Consider the following 15562-nt stretch of genomic DNA (forward strand, 5'->3'; position numbering starts at 1 on the left):
TATGTTTTGTGTGACCACATATTTTAAGGTTCGTGACCACTATTTTTTCAGAAATTAGAACTTGTCCGTCTTTAGGTGTGATAAGCTCGCAGATTGTAAAAGAAGTTATTTATGGTTGGAAATGCTTTTAGTGCACAAATTAGATTGTGTGTTTGATTTGCCTAAAACAAGATTATTTATACCTGGTAAAGATATACTAGCCAAATATATGGTATGTGTGACCACATTTTTTAATATGTGTGACCACTATTTTTTCAGAAATTAGAACTTGTCCGTCTTTAGGCGTGATAAACTCGTAAATTGTAAAATAAGTTATTTATTGTTGGAATTGCTTTTAGTGTAGTGATCAAATTAGATTATGTGTTTGATTCGCATAAAACGATTATTTATACATGGGAAATATAAACTAGCCAAATATATGTTTTGTGTGACCACATATTTTAAGGTGCGTGACCACTATTTTTTCAGAAATTAGAACTTGTCCGTCTTTAGGCGTGATAAACTTGCAGATTGTAAAAGAAGTTATTTATGGTTGGAAATGTTTTTAGTGCAGTGATCAAATGAGATCATGCGTTCGATTCGCCTAAAACGAGATTATTTACATATGGGAAATACAAACTAGCCAAATATATGGTCTGTATGACCACATTTTTACAAATACGTGACCACTATTTTTTCAGAAATTAGAACTTGTCCTTAGGCGTGATAAACTTACCGATTGTAAAACAGGTTATTTATGGTTGGAAATGCTTTTAGTGCAGTGATCAAATGAGATCATACGTTCGATTCGCCTAAAACGAGATTATTTACATCTGGGATATATAAACTAGCCAAATATATGATCTGTATGACCACATTTTTACAAATACGTGACCACTATTTTTTCATAAATTAGAACTTGTCCGTCTTTAGGTGTGATAAACTCGCCGATTGTAAATCAGGTTATTTATGGTTGGAAAGGCTGTTAGTGCAGTGATCAAATGAGATCATGCGTTCGATTCGCCTAAAACGATATTATTTACATCTGGGATATATAAACTAGCCAAATATATGATCTGTATGACCACATTTTTACAAATACGTGACCACTATTTTTTCATAAATTAGAACTTGTCCGTCTTTAGGCGTGATAAACTCGCCGATTGTAAATCAGGTTATTTATGGTTGGAAAGGCTGTTAGTGCAGTGATCAAATGAGATCATGCGTTCGATTCGCCTAAAACGATATTATTTACACCTGGGAAAGAAAAACTAGCCAAATATATGGTCTGTATAACCACATTTTCACATATGCGTGACCACTATTTTTTTCATAAATTAGAATGTCTCACTGATAATTGGCTTGAATTGATTTTTTTTTTTTTTGCACATGTAAGTTACAGATAACCAAATAAACGAACAATATAACCATAATTTGTCAAAGGCGTAACCATTTTTTCCCTGCATTCAAAATTGGTCGTCATTTTCATATCCGACCTAACAACATAAAATATGTTGCCCTTAATAATTTGAAGTACATGGATGATGGTAACTTTGAATGTATCACTGACAATTGGCTCGAATTGATTTTTTTTTTTCACATGTAAATTAAAAATAACCAAATAAATGAACAACATAACCAGGGTTTAACAAATGTGTGGCCAAGTTTTGACTAATGACAATAAAGTGAGAGTTGAATGTAACCAAATAATTGAAGCATATGTGAAGTGTTTACCCACTTTCTCTTATAAGCTTTGAGAATTTAAAAAATTGATATTAACTCGCGAACTAACCAAATTTGTGAAGTGTTTACCCACTTTTTATCAAAGGAGTAACCACAATTTTGATTACTGTTAAAATTATCGTTCCTATCCACCAGTGAAATCCAGTTTGATTCCACATCAAATTCCCTTCCAATCGAACACAAATCTCTCCACCATAGCAAATCCAATCTTCCACCTATTATTCCCTCCAGTCTTCCACCTATTTCACTGATAAGTTGAACAATTTATATAATGGAGACACTAGATAACTTTACAATCATAATACCTATTAGACAAACTCGTGGACAATATTAGTAAAATCACATACATTATATGAGAAGCAAAATAAATTGAGAGAAACACTAACCTACAATGGATAAAGTATCATCAAAACTCATACTACAATATTGGGAAGCTCAGGGACATAGACCATTTCCAATGAGTTGAGCAACCTTCCATTAAAAATTCTTTTACAAACTTAAAATGTCACTTTATTTTCACCATTTACATACAAATAGATGAAACTAAAAATGGGACATGATATTGTTTTCCCTCTGATGCCTACTCATACCAAGCACAAATTCAATGACCATGAAGGTTTTGATATAAATCATAAATATGTTCCAAGACATCCCTTCTACACTTCACCATTTCAAGAATAACATTACTATAATTATGACTACTCACTGGCCTATACCATCTATTGATACATCCTCTTCGGACTCAAGATGCAAAAAGTTATACCTATACGATTGCACAACTTAACTGCTCCCGGAGCTGCAGTCTTACTGCCATTATAGTATAGTAGATACTGATTGGTTATTCACATCGAAACCATGATAGAGGTCGGTACCTTTAGCCTCCCTTTATATTAGCTCCTTCCACAACTCCAAAGAAATAATAAGCACACAAATTTAAGCACCCAAGACATTAACAATAACAACATCCATCATCCAAGAAACTCTAAAAAGAACAAAAAATAAACTAAGATAATAACAAGCTATTATTCTACAGAATTCAAATTCACGAAATCATCGATGTTATACTCGACATCATTAGCAAAACTTAAAACATTACATATCATTGTGATCATGGTCATCATTCCATATAATGATATAACAATTACAATCTAAACTTTAAACAAAAAAAATTAATACTTTTTCAACTCCTATCAATATCATTATCAGTCATTATCTAGAATTAAAAGTCGAGTTGACATAGCAAGAACTCAAGATTAACAATGTTGGTGAAAAGGGAAAATGCTAGCCACAAGCGGACATGCTACAAAGGAAGAGTAAAAAGCTTACCTTGACGATTTTAACAAATAAACTAAATTCACCAATTAACAAAAAAGTTAAAAAGACCAAAGGCACTTCATACACCCTTTGAAAGAAAGAAAATTTATTATGCAACGAGGCCTTTGTAAGAATAGAAGACAAATCTTGAAAAATCAATCAACGTTGAGTTAAATAACTACTAATAATGTTTGAAAGCTTTCTAGAGTTAAAAATGAAAGAATGGGTGTAAGTGATATATAATAACTAAGTTAACAACACGTGAAAAACCCCCATGGTCAATAATCGTGGTCACACATATGGTTATGTTTCGTAATTTTAGATTGACTCAACTTTAAATACTAGCATAAGTTGAACACTATGAAATAGTTCGATAACAATTTGCATCTGAGAACGAAGCCAAATAAGTTTTTGTAAATAAAATCTCTATAAAATCCAAAATAATCATGCAATGTGTATACCAAAACTTAAATCAAACAGAAATTTACCCAAAAATTCAAATTGAATTACTCTCTAACAAAACAAATGACTCATATCTTAAATCAAAAACCAATTCCCTTTCAACCTAGTAACCCATGTCTTAATCCATAACTTAATCATGCCAAAATTTACCCAAAAACTTAAATTAAATTATTGTCTCATACACAAAAATTTACCCAAAACTTGAATTAAATTATGTCTCAGACATAGAAATTTACCTAGAAAGTTGAATTAAATTACTATCTCATATACCAATGTATGACTCATGAAATATGAAGAACAGATTTCAAAACCCTAAATGCTTACCCTCAAACCAGAAATTGAAGAACAAATTTGAGATAAAACTCACATTCAACAGAAACAGCAACAGAGATAGTTAGGACGGCGAATCTGATCCCAACGATCGTGATGAAACATATATATAGAGAGAGAGTAGGATATGGCGTGAGTGTGGTGTCCTTTGGAGTGAAGGCGGCTGCGTGGTTGGCTGGAAATTGGAACTGAGACACAGAGAGGAGAAGAAATTAAACTGAGAAATGAAAGTGAGAGAGAGAGGGTGTGTTTTTTTTTTTGGTACACAAATATATGAGAGAGAGGGTGTGTAAGGTTTGATTTGTATTTTGCTTTTTTAAATAAAAAATAATTTAATTTCCACCAGGCAAAAGATGCCACATCAGCGGGTGTAGAAAAGGGTGTACAAAAAGAGTGGTTCACCAATCTTTTTCCTTTTTTTTAGTGCTTTTAAATTAAGTATCCAACTAAAACACACAGAGAACTGTTGTTCAAAACAAAGAATTAGAGTACTATACCTTAAAAAAAGGACTAGATTACTATTTTGAAGTGTCCATATTTCCCAATTACATATCCTAATTTGGAGTTTGTAAAGTGGGTCTCATTCACCAATATCGTTAGGTGTTTGACAAAACCACATTGCATCATTCAACCAAAATAAAAACACATTGGCTGATATAGTTTACTATAATTTCAATCTTGAACAATGAATTAACTAATAAATAAAAAAGGTCTGATTGTATCCTCAAATTATAATTTTCTTACTTAGACATGTTCCAAGCCCTTAATTAAGTTTTATGAAGAATTGAATTCTAGTACAAGTTTCATAATAACCAATAGAATAAGTTTACCAGAATAAGTTTACCATGATTCGGTAAATCTATTGTCATTTCAAACAGCAATTTATCTTAAAAAAATGATACTTTACCAAATGGTTCAATACATGAATCCATGTTATCGGTTTAGTTATTTGAGCTATTCAATTGCAGTTTCATTCCAATTTAAATAGTTTAAAATGTTTAACATTGACGAAGATGTCTTGCAGTTCGATGTCTAATTCAATTTTTAAGACATTGAAACAACAAATATAAATGAGAAATACTTGATAGCACGACAAATTAAGAAGCACGAATATGTACGACAGTGTTTTAAGCCGTTTGATGAAAGTTTTTCTTTTTATTAATTATTTATTCTCTGCAAAAAATTTCTCCCTTCCGCATGATTGCTGTGTCGTGTGTGTCGTGTGCTAAGGACTCGTGCTATATAGCACTTCTCATTATTTATTCTCTGCAAAAAAATTTCTCCCTTCCGCATGATTGCTGTGTCGTGTGTGTCGTGTGCTAAGGACTCGTGCTATATAGCACTTCTCTTTTCTTTTTATTAATTATTTATTCTCTGCAAAAAATTTCTCCCTTCCGCATGATTGTTGTGTCGTGTGCTAAGGACTCGTGCTATATAGCACTTCTCAATATAAATAGTTTGATACTAATATGATTATAATAACCACCACAAATCATATTATTTAGAAACTAGCTACCACATAAAACAGACCAAACAAAAATATTAAGAAAAAAACTTCTACATCTAACTAAGTCATTGATGAATGAAATTCACCAAGAAGAAGTAGAAGGTGAGCCAGAAGATGAAGAAGAATGACCATTAACGCTACATGATATTATAGAATCACTTCAATTAGTACCTAAAGACCTAGCATCTCTAGGAGAAACAGTACAAGCTTCTGCATCTAGCTTTTTCATTGGAGTCAAACATCTCTCTATCCCACTCTCTTAACTTGATTCTATAGAATAAAAATAGAATTTTTTATCTCATCAGTGGCACAAAGGTCGGGTAGTGGTTTGCTTCCATGCTGACCATATAATATTTGGATCCTTTGTATCAATTCATCATGCGTTATTCCAGGGTAATCATTAACACAATCAACAAACGCATTCGTAAACACAGAACCCAAAGAACCTTTGACTGACTCTTCATCCCTTTTGGAAGATGTGAATAGAACAACTTTGTGGTGAGCTAGTTCAATAAACCCCCCTCCGTAACAAGCATCAATCATGAAAATTATCTTGACGCCGTCAGCCATTTGGTCTAACACTTTTTTAAATTCACAACCTGCACAAGTCACGTAGCAAATTAATAGAATTAACATATCCATGCATTGAGAATCACAAATAAATAAAATTAATATTAGCATGAGATGTGTTGAGGAAGTTACCAAGTAAAGGAGTTCCATTGGCTGCAACAAGGTAACTTCTCCCTCTTTGTTGATAGTTACCATGTCCACTGAAGTGAAAAAATAAAGTATCACCTGGCTTTGATATGGTAATTAAATCATGTAATCTATTACGTATTTTGTCAGCATCAATAAGGAAACCAGGTCCTCCATCGTTTATATCTTGCCAATAATCAATATTTTCATCTTTAAATCCACGGTTTATTAGCAAACTTTTTATCTTCGCACCATCGGAATATGTATTGAGTGTAGGTTCTCGAAATTGTAAATTGACTATTAAAGCTCTCTTTGTAGGAGAATTATTGCTGTACAAATGAGTTTGATTGTTAATAAAAGTGAAAGAATTACAAATAAAATAGAAAAATGATAAATTCAAATGATTAAAATTATAGATATACAGTTTCGTGATAATGCAAATACTAACTATGATATGTAATAAAAAAATGGCAGTGATATGCAATAATTTTTTTTGTTACAATGCTAACCAACAAAAAGAAAAAAAAAACAAATATGAATTATATAAGAACTAATAAGAACTAAAATACCACAAATATGAATTATATAAGAACTAAAATAAATATTACACACATATTATAAGTGTCAATTTCAATATGAACAAAATTATTATCGCTAAATTAAAAGATCTCTACCTACGTTGTCACTAAATTGTTATCATTGTTTTTCGAAAAATGATAATATTATGAGGATATATATATAGCTAGTAAATTACTAAATATTCATTTCTAGTAAATTAATGTAAAAATGAATTGTTTGATTCATTACCTAGAAGAACCAGGTAGTAAGATTTTTGGTTGGTCTTGTTCAAAAAAAACCATTGATCGGTCTTTCCGTTTTCGATGTCTGCTCATAATTTTAGAAACCTACCAAAGACAACATAAACAAATACAATAATTAATACACAACTATTGTGAGAGTGACAATTTGTTAAAATAAATAAGGAAAGGATAAAAACATAAGGCAATGGTTCACAAAACAGATGAACAACAAAGAAAGTATACCTCTTGAAGATGAGAGAAACAAGTGTGTATTCTCCAAAAACAAAACCAGATTGATCAGTGAAGAAAGCAGGCACAACAATTGATTTGATTAAATCAAGAGCTCCACTCCAACTAGAATAGTTTTCTAATCTAGTGTTTAGACCAAATATGGTTTAATCGTTGGATTACACCACTATATGATACTAAGATCATTCGAAACCGAAGGGACAGAAAGGAGTAGAAGTAGAGAAGAAAGACTCGTCAAAACAAGTCTAAGGAGGGAGAAGAGAAGAAAAGCACAGGAAGCATCAACTGTGTTTTTCGGTGTGTTGAATGCACTGTGAGAGCTCTCTATTTATAGATAAAGTTCTCTACTAATAAGTGAAAGACTTTGACTTTGGGAACAAGTAACTCATATATTAGATCTAGTACAAAAATATCTCAATTGAGTACCAAAATATGTTATATTAAGGACAATAATATATTTTTCAGTACAGAAATATATTAATGACTACTAAAATATAATTTCATATTACGCTCTTCTCTATTTATAGATAAAGTTCTCTACTAATAAGTGAAAGACTTTGGGAACAAGTAACTCATATATTAGATCTAGTACAAAAATATCTCAATTGAGTACCAAAATATGTTATATTAAGGACAATAATATATTTTTCAGTACAGAAATATATTAATGACTACTAAAATATAATTTCATATTACGCTCTAAAATATATTAGATTGTCTACTAAAATATTTCAGATTGCGTTCCAAAAATATTTTAGGTTGCATTCCAAAAATTTTCTACTCAAACTTCCACCGCAATTGATTTGATTAAATCAAGAGCTCCACTCCAACTAGAATAGTTTTCTAATCTAGAGTTTAGACCAATAACAACATGTGGGGAAGGTAGGTATGAAGCTTCCACCGGATAAACACCTCTCACAAGACCCGTTGGATAATCTTTAAGAACTCTTTAAATAAATACATGTGGAATAGTTTGTTGTTTCTTGATGCAAATTAATTTTACTCTTATTGAGGAAAATCTCAAAGTCTCTTTCCGCTTGGTTTTACCTTGTTCCATTTTTAGCTTAAAACATCACATGCATGCATCTCTGTTTTTCTGTTCAATATTAAGACCACCTCACAGTCATAAAAAAACAACAAAGTTACATAATTTTGTTGCACCTAACCACAAGTTTTGACATCTTTTAAAGAAGAACTTAACCTAGTTTTGAGTATAAATTTGAACGAAAAAAATCACAACAAAAGATAGAGGGGATGGTTGGAACCAACATATGAGAGTCTTGCACTCCACCATCCTATTTTTTCCTTTCATTTCATGCATCTTCTTTAACCTTTAATCATCACACAACCATGATTTACCACACAAATCATTAGCCACCATAAACTAGATCTCATCCTCATAAATAACCATCAATTTTTATGTTCTAATTAAATCAAAATCTATCACTCTATGAGTTTAATTTGTATAGTTAAGTTTTTTAGTCATACTATGTGTACTTGTCTCATTTCAATATTTTAAAATGTATGTATAGGAGATAGGAGATGATTACACTATTTAAGAGCCACTAATTCACATCAATGACTACGCCTATCACCTCACATATACATATATCTAATACTATATAAAGAGAATGGTTATTTTATGTATATGTATGACATGACTACATTATTTGAGAGGCAATGATTCACACCAATGACTACTCTCATAACCAAATTGGTACATATATCTAGTACTAGGACTATCATGGACACAGGACACTTGTTTCCATTGAAAGATTACTAATTCTTATAAGATAAACATTAGTCATATTTTGACTAAAAGTTGTTACAAAAATCGTATCCCATTTTCATACTATTTTTTAATGAAGCATTTGTACATTAGTTAACAATATGAATTAACTATGTTTGATAAAAAAATATATGAATAAATATGTGTTTAATTAAGGAAATTAATTTTTTAATCATTATATTATCATGTAGGATTTAGGAAGTCTAAAATCAAATAATAGACGTAACAAATACAATGCTTAATACTTTTGACAATAAAAAATTTTAATTCTTAATATTATGACTATTAGATGAATACGAATAATGATTATTGTCCCTTTTTTCTATAAAACAGTGACCCCATCTATAAATGGTTTATAATTAAACTTGTTAATGAGCTTTTTTGTGGCATTTGGTTTTCATGCACAAAATATAAATATGAGTCACACGATCAAAACCTTAGTTTTAGGGTTTTGTAAAAAAAAAATAATAATCTCATAAATGACCACAATATTTTTTGATAGTTAACAAAGACTGAACCACAATTTGTTTCAACCATCTAACCAATAATAAAGCGAGTTTATATTCCTTAAAAAAGAGCGAGTTAATATTATACACTTCCTTAAAAAAAAATATTATACACTACTAAATTATAGTGTAATGAGTCTGTAAGTCCTAGCTCAACTACATTGGAATTCCATTTACATTCTTTTGTGTAGCACAATGCTTTTGCTAGAAGTGTTTTTAATTCTTATGGTTATTTGAACCGCGGGAAACGCACTAGCAATAATTGATTGGTCAGCAAGACATCTAATTGCTTTAGGATCTGCGAAAGGACTTGCATATCTTCATGAAGATTGTATGTTACTCTCTACGTCCTATATCAAGTGACAGAGCCATGTGACACATATGATCAATGCACAATTTTGATCTTAAATAACTTTAATATTCTATTAGAAAAAATTATAAAAAATTGATATTTTGAAAATATTTATCGAGATAAATCTAACGACATCTTATATAATATTATTTATCTTTGAATTTTTTTATTTATTTTTTGGTACAAATTTATCTTTGAATATTAGTAGAAAAACATGGTCACGGTATGTTAGGTCAATAGTACACATTTTCAAATAGGTTATCTATAATATGACGGATTTTGACTGACTTTTTTTTTTATAGCCTCAGCTAGTTTATGTCGAAACGATTGTTTAATGTAAATTTCTATTTGTTCAGGTCATCCTAAGATCATTCACCGTGATATTAAAGCTGCTAACATGATTTTAAGTTCGAAGCAAAGGTATGTTCCATTACACGTCTTCCTTATGTAGACTCAAAATGATTTAAACCAATAAGAGAGTGAGTATTAAAGAGAGTGTTCAAAAGAGAGTTTTGCTAACACTACTTAATTAACTTTAATTTTTATAACCTCCAAATTGATCAATATTTCTCAACACATATGTAACTCTTATATCTACGTTGTGTGGATCCAAGAGAGAAAAAAAAAGTTTCAGGTTTGCCTAAGTTGTCCAACATGGCTCGTATGAGTGTTATATATGTGTTGGACAACGATGTAGGAGTGTCGAAATAGAGGAAAAAAATAATTTTATTTAGGACACCAACATTAGTTGTTTGACATTTGTCGTACAAGTGTCACAGGTCAGACACCAATGCATTTCAGACACTGCGACATGCCTAGTTCAAAAGGTGTCAAGGCACAACGGCTTTTGGTCCTGTTATTCAGAGGTTCAAATCCTTCCGTCCCATATTATATCTATTCATAATATATACCTATACTTATTTGAATATAAATAGTATATCCGAATAAAGATTACCTTTTCTTTTTCTTAAAGAAATTCTTTTTTTTTTTTTTAGATTTACAAACTGTGAAAATAGAATATTCATTTTATTGATAGAATATCGACTAAATATTTACTTCTTTACTTTAGTAATTAAATTATCCATTCAGAAAACCTAGAAGTAGAAAGTATAGATTACTATATTATCTATTGAACCATTTAAAAATGGAATCAATTCCATACCAAATATAAAATAAAAATGAATGTTCTAGTAAAACATCGTTTCAAACGATGTGATAAAAAAAACGTGTGATTTGAAAAACATGAATAAATTAGTTGTGGATTCTTACATCCGCTATTTTATCGAATAGAATTGATTATATAAAAATCGGGATCCTTTTAGCTCGACATCATTTATTTTATGCCATTAGAATTCAGTGTTTAGGGTTAGGGGACAGTAGAAGGACATAGCAAATGACTCGCTAGGACGGAGGGAGTAATAAAATACTCGTTGCGATCTCAAATGCAAGCAACTTTTTACTTTTTATGTTCATTCAATAAATGATGTACGTGGTTTATAATATAGACCACATACATTATTTATCGAATGAATCTAGAAAGTGAAAATTTACTTATATTTGAGACATGATGGAGTAGAGTTTTGTGTGCATCTTTCTTTTATTGGATGATAACAAGGTTCCATATAATAGCTTTTAACTATATCCATTTTTCATCATCACAGGCAAGGCCTTTGCTCATTCGTGCTATAGAAGAAGAAAATGTAGATTCTTTTATTGATCCAAGGCTTCAGAATGAATTTGACCGTAATCAGAGTCATATGACTTTCAACCAAAAAAAGATTCAGATGACTCGTATGGTGGCATGCGCTGCAGCTTGCACGCGTCACTCAGCTATATACATCGACCAAAGATGAGCCAGGTAATGTGTAGAATTTGTTTTAGGGTCATGCTAACTTGTGCCCTTAGGGCACAAGGGCACAAGTTAAAGAGCTTAAAATGGAAATTAATTTGAAAATATAACTTTTGTAACTTTTAAGACATTGATTTTGGCATATTAATTGTATTAATTTTGGCATTGCCAGATATTTTTTATACCTCTCCATTAATGTAAGAATTTAATTTCAATATCTCAGTGTTATTCTATAAATGCAATGCGTATATTTTGACATGAATCTTACTCCAACTTTTTAATTTTGAGTTCATGCTATACACCTATATCCTTCTATATTTGAGCATATTTTAAGTCTAAAAATCCTATATACTAGGTTGTGCGAATTCTAGAAGGAGATGTGTCACTAGCAGATCTTAATGCAGGGGTTATACCTGGACACAGCAGTGTCTACAATACTCAACAACACGAAGAAGACATGATACAGTTGAGAAAAACAGCATTCGGAACTCAAGAGTATACCGAAGCAGCAACTACGGCTCATGCTGCGACTACGGATCATTCAGGGAAAACATCAAGGGAAATGGAAATGAGAACAGTCAAAGATTCAGTGGAAGTTCATGAGGCTTGACTTGACACAGTTGTTTGTCTGTTTTTTTGTGATAAAAAATCTTGTATACAAAATCCATGTCATTGGTTTTTCACCTATGGATGGTACAATTGAATCTTGCTTGACTGATATGTTTGTTTGATGCCAAATTGAAAGTAGGTTTGATAACAAACCTGCTCTTTTAAGGCTTTTACATGCTGCATGTGAATGCCACATTGAAGACTGAATTGCATTCTTTATACTTTCTTCCAATTGCTTTGCTCAGTCAGTTATTTTAGGTCCAAGAGTAACTAAGGGCTTTGGTGTGCTGAAATCAAAAGAGTGTTGGTTGGACCCTACAAAATGTATTTTTAAAAAATAAAGAAAAGTGAAAAATGAAGAAATTTTTATTAATTAAAGTGACACTAATAATTATTTTATAACCGGGTTTAAGGGATTTAAACTTGGTACCTAAAGGTTACATCACTAAGCACATAAAATGATAGTGAAAATTTACTTATATTTGAGACATGAGGGAGTAGAGTTTTGTGTGCATCTTTCTTTTATTGGATGATAACAAGGTTCCATAGAAATAGAATAGCTTTTAACTATATCCATTTTTCATCATGTGATGTTGCGTACGCTCCTTTTGATTCAATTATAAAGGATAAAGTATGGAAGAAGCCTCCTAGAATTTAGATCAAGTGTAACATTGATGTTGCTTTTGTGACTATTTTTGACATAACATATTATGGTACGTATACACTAGACCTAGGATAAAGTATTTACTAGACAACTAGGGTAATATATATTTTGCTGGCTAAAACCTTGTAGTCTTCGCGTCTTCTAAAATCTTATGAAGGTGAAGTGAAGTTTACGGTCTTTTTATTGTGAAATAATAGGAAGTGAATCTTGGTCTTGATCTATTGACACAATTGAGACTAGGATTTTTGTTTTACGTAACATGAGAAAAATTTACTAAACTGGCTATACGTTGAATGTATTATTTTTCTTTGACAATAATTCCTATTTGTATTAAACACGTTTCCCTCAAAAAAAAAAAAAAAAAAACTAAACACGTTATCTCTCTAACATACATTTGAGGATGGTTGAAATGAGAATTACACATGGCATGCTAAGCTCAAATACATATAAAAAATGTACAAGTGGCACTACAAGGAATATAAACATAAACAATTTTATTTATAGCATTTGTTCAATATTAATTATCATTTATGGCATCCAAAAAGTCAAAAACAAAATATGTTAATATTCTACTGACAGTTAAATATAAAGATAAACTAATTACATTTCTTTGATTTATCAATTACATAAAAAATAAATATGAAAACGAGTTTAATCACTTTACATTGACGGTATAAAATTATTTTACACATGTATCCATTTGAATTGAAAGGAAACGTAAAAAAACAAGAGATGAATATTTTTCGTTGATAAATATTTAAAAAAAAGCATAGTTCTTAATATATTAAAAATACGGAAAAAATAATTATACCTCGCCAAAAAACTTTGGACAAGTTTTGTCAATAAAAAACGTTGGACAAGTTAATAACTTATTACTAATAAATATTATAAAATCACGGGACATATCTTTTATTTATATAACAAATTATTTGACAAATCTTAAAAAAAATGCATTTGACTCGAGTGTAAAATTATTTACTGGTTGGAACAAAAGAACAAGCTATCAGACTTTATTTACCTTCCTCGCGATATTATAAATGAGTGTAGATTTTTTTTTCATCTTACCGTTAAAAAAAACAAATTTCAAACGTAAATAATTTATTACAAGACAATTCAATGGTACACTACATCTGTTTTTTGTAGGATGTACACTAATACATATGTTATTTTCTGGTTGTGTCCGAGGTTTGAACCTCAGACCTTGCATATATTATGCATTGTCCTTACCAACTGAGTTAAGCTCACAGGGACATGCATATGTTATTTAATAATATAATCTTGAGTCGATATATGAGTTATTAAAAAAATATTAAAAATTATGCTACTCTTATAATTGTGGAGAGAAAGAGTGTAGATTAGTGTATTTATGCATATATGACGCTATTTCATGAATTTAAATTTCCTATCTCGTATATATACATTCAAGCATAGTTTAAATAAATAATCAACATGACATTCTTCTTTCATCTATTTAAATCAATGACACATGTCATTATGTTGTACAAACCATACAAATAATTATTTTATTACAAATATAAATAAAATAACATGGGAATCCTAAAAAAATACGGCACAACTATTAATCACTGAATCCTAAAAAAATAACATGGGAAAAATATTTGTTATTGGTAAATATTATTATTTTTATGAAACAAAGGTGATGCTAGATGTTCCCTAAAAAAAAGTGATGCTAGAAGCATTACCCAAATTCATTAAGGAAAAAAATAGAAATACGAAGAAAAAAAAGGGAAACTAGATCAACACATTTTCAAAAAGACATAATCCAAAGTTATGCAAGCCTAACTTATTTCTTATGTAATCTAGGTTAATGTTATTAGGAAGAGAAGTGAATAAACAAAAAATTAAAGGACTAAACAAATGTTAGCTAACCTCTATGCGCTTGAGTTACTTTCTATATGAATTAATTGATAAATATTAAGAAAACACTAGACAAATATTAAAAAACGCAAGAAAATATTTATAACTCATACATAAAAAAGTACGGGACAAGTATTTATCAAAAATTTTAATGAAGTTTTTATTAAAAAAAATGACAAATATTTATTATTGATACATAAAAAATTATGAGTCAAATATTTTTCATTTTTTTTGAAGGAAAATATTTTTCATTTTTATAATCAAAGTAAAAATTAAATTAAAAAGAGAAGGAAGTACAAGACTAAGGAGCAAGGACATGACCCAATAAACCACAAAAGCAAAACCCAACAATTTAGTACAAAAATGGTAATAAAAGAGAATAACCTAAACAACCACTACCACAAACAATCCACGAACGCACGTAGGGGTGCGGAACCAAATTGCAAATAAACGCAGTGGGAATTTTTTAAGCATTTAAATAGGCGTATGGATCGTCCGCCAACATAGAAAGGACTCAAGTTCCAACAGCTCCCTAGCTTCTAAGTATTAGTAAGCCATAAACCCCCTTTCGAGCCAAAACAACCAATTATGAACCAAATCCACAGATTCACTGTGGTCTTGAAACTTCAGCCGAAGTCCAGATCGAGGGATGAACAAACAATAAAAATCTATCACAGTTCACCAACGACGCAAGAAGCAACCATAGAGGATAAAATCTTTTAAGTATGATGAACGACTACTACCGTCAATACGGAGCATCTACGCACCTAGCCATTTGAAGCAACATCAATATAAAACAAGTCATGTTGAATCAAGATATGCATCCAACAAAACA

At 30.6% G+C, this 15562-nt stretch overlaps 1 protein-coding gene across 1 annotated transcript; it reads right to left on the minus strand.

The window, feature by feature from the left end:
* Positions 1–5301: 5301 nt before the first annotated feature.
* LOC146918415 (metacaspase-7-like) lies at positions 5302–7427 on the minus strand. The gene is made up of 4 exons (XM_085720068.1): positions 7075–7427; positions 6839–6936; positions 6038–6360; positions 5302–5934 (listed from the first exon to the last, which is right to left on the minus strand). The coding sequence occupies exons 2-4, from the start codon at positions 6922–6924 to the stop codon at positions 5606–5608; spliced, it is 738 nt and encodes a 245-aa protein (XP_085576194.1). The 5' UTR covers positions 6925–6936; positions 7075–7427; the 3' UTR covers positions 5302–5605.
* Positions 7428–15562: the final 8135 nt, after the last annotated feature.

Source organism: Medicago sativa, chromosome 6 (genome assembly GCF_051527215.1).
Source record: "Medicago sativa cultivar Bolivia chromosome 6, Bolivia_mono, whole genome shotgun sequence".
NCBI classification, from domain to species: domain Eukaryota; kingdom Viridiplantae; phylum Streptophyta; class Magnoliopsida; order Fabales; family Fabaceae; genus Medicago; species Medicago sativa.

What these genes read in the sequence shown, in the direction of transcription:
- LOC146918415 (XM_085720068.1), bottom strand. Translation starts at nt 6,924, where the DNA reads ATGAGCAGACATCGAAAACGGAAAGACCGATCAATGGTTTTTTTTGAA. An exon ending in TTACTACCTGGTTCTTCTAG is followed by an intron (nt 6,361 to 6,838) that starts GTAATGAATCAA and finishes TCATTTGTACAG; the next exon opens with CAATAATTCTCCTACAAAGA. An exon ending in CAATGGAACTCCTTTACTTG is followed by an intron (nt 5,935 to 6,037) that starts GTAACTTCCTCA and finishes TGACTTGTGCAG; the next exon opens with GTTGTGAATTTAAAAAAGTG.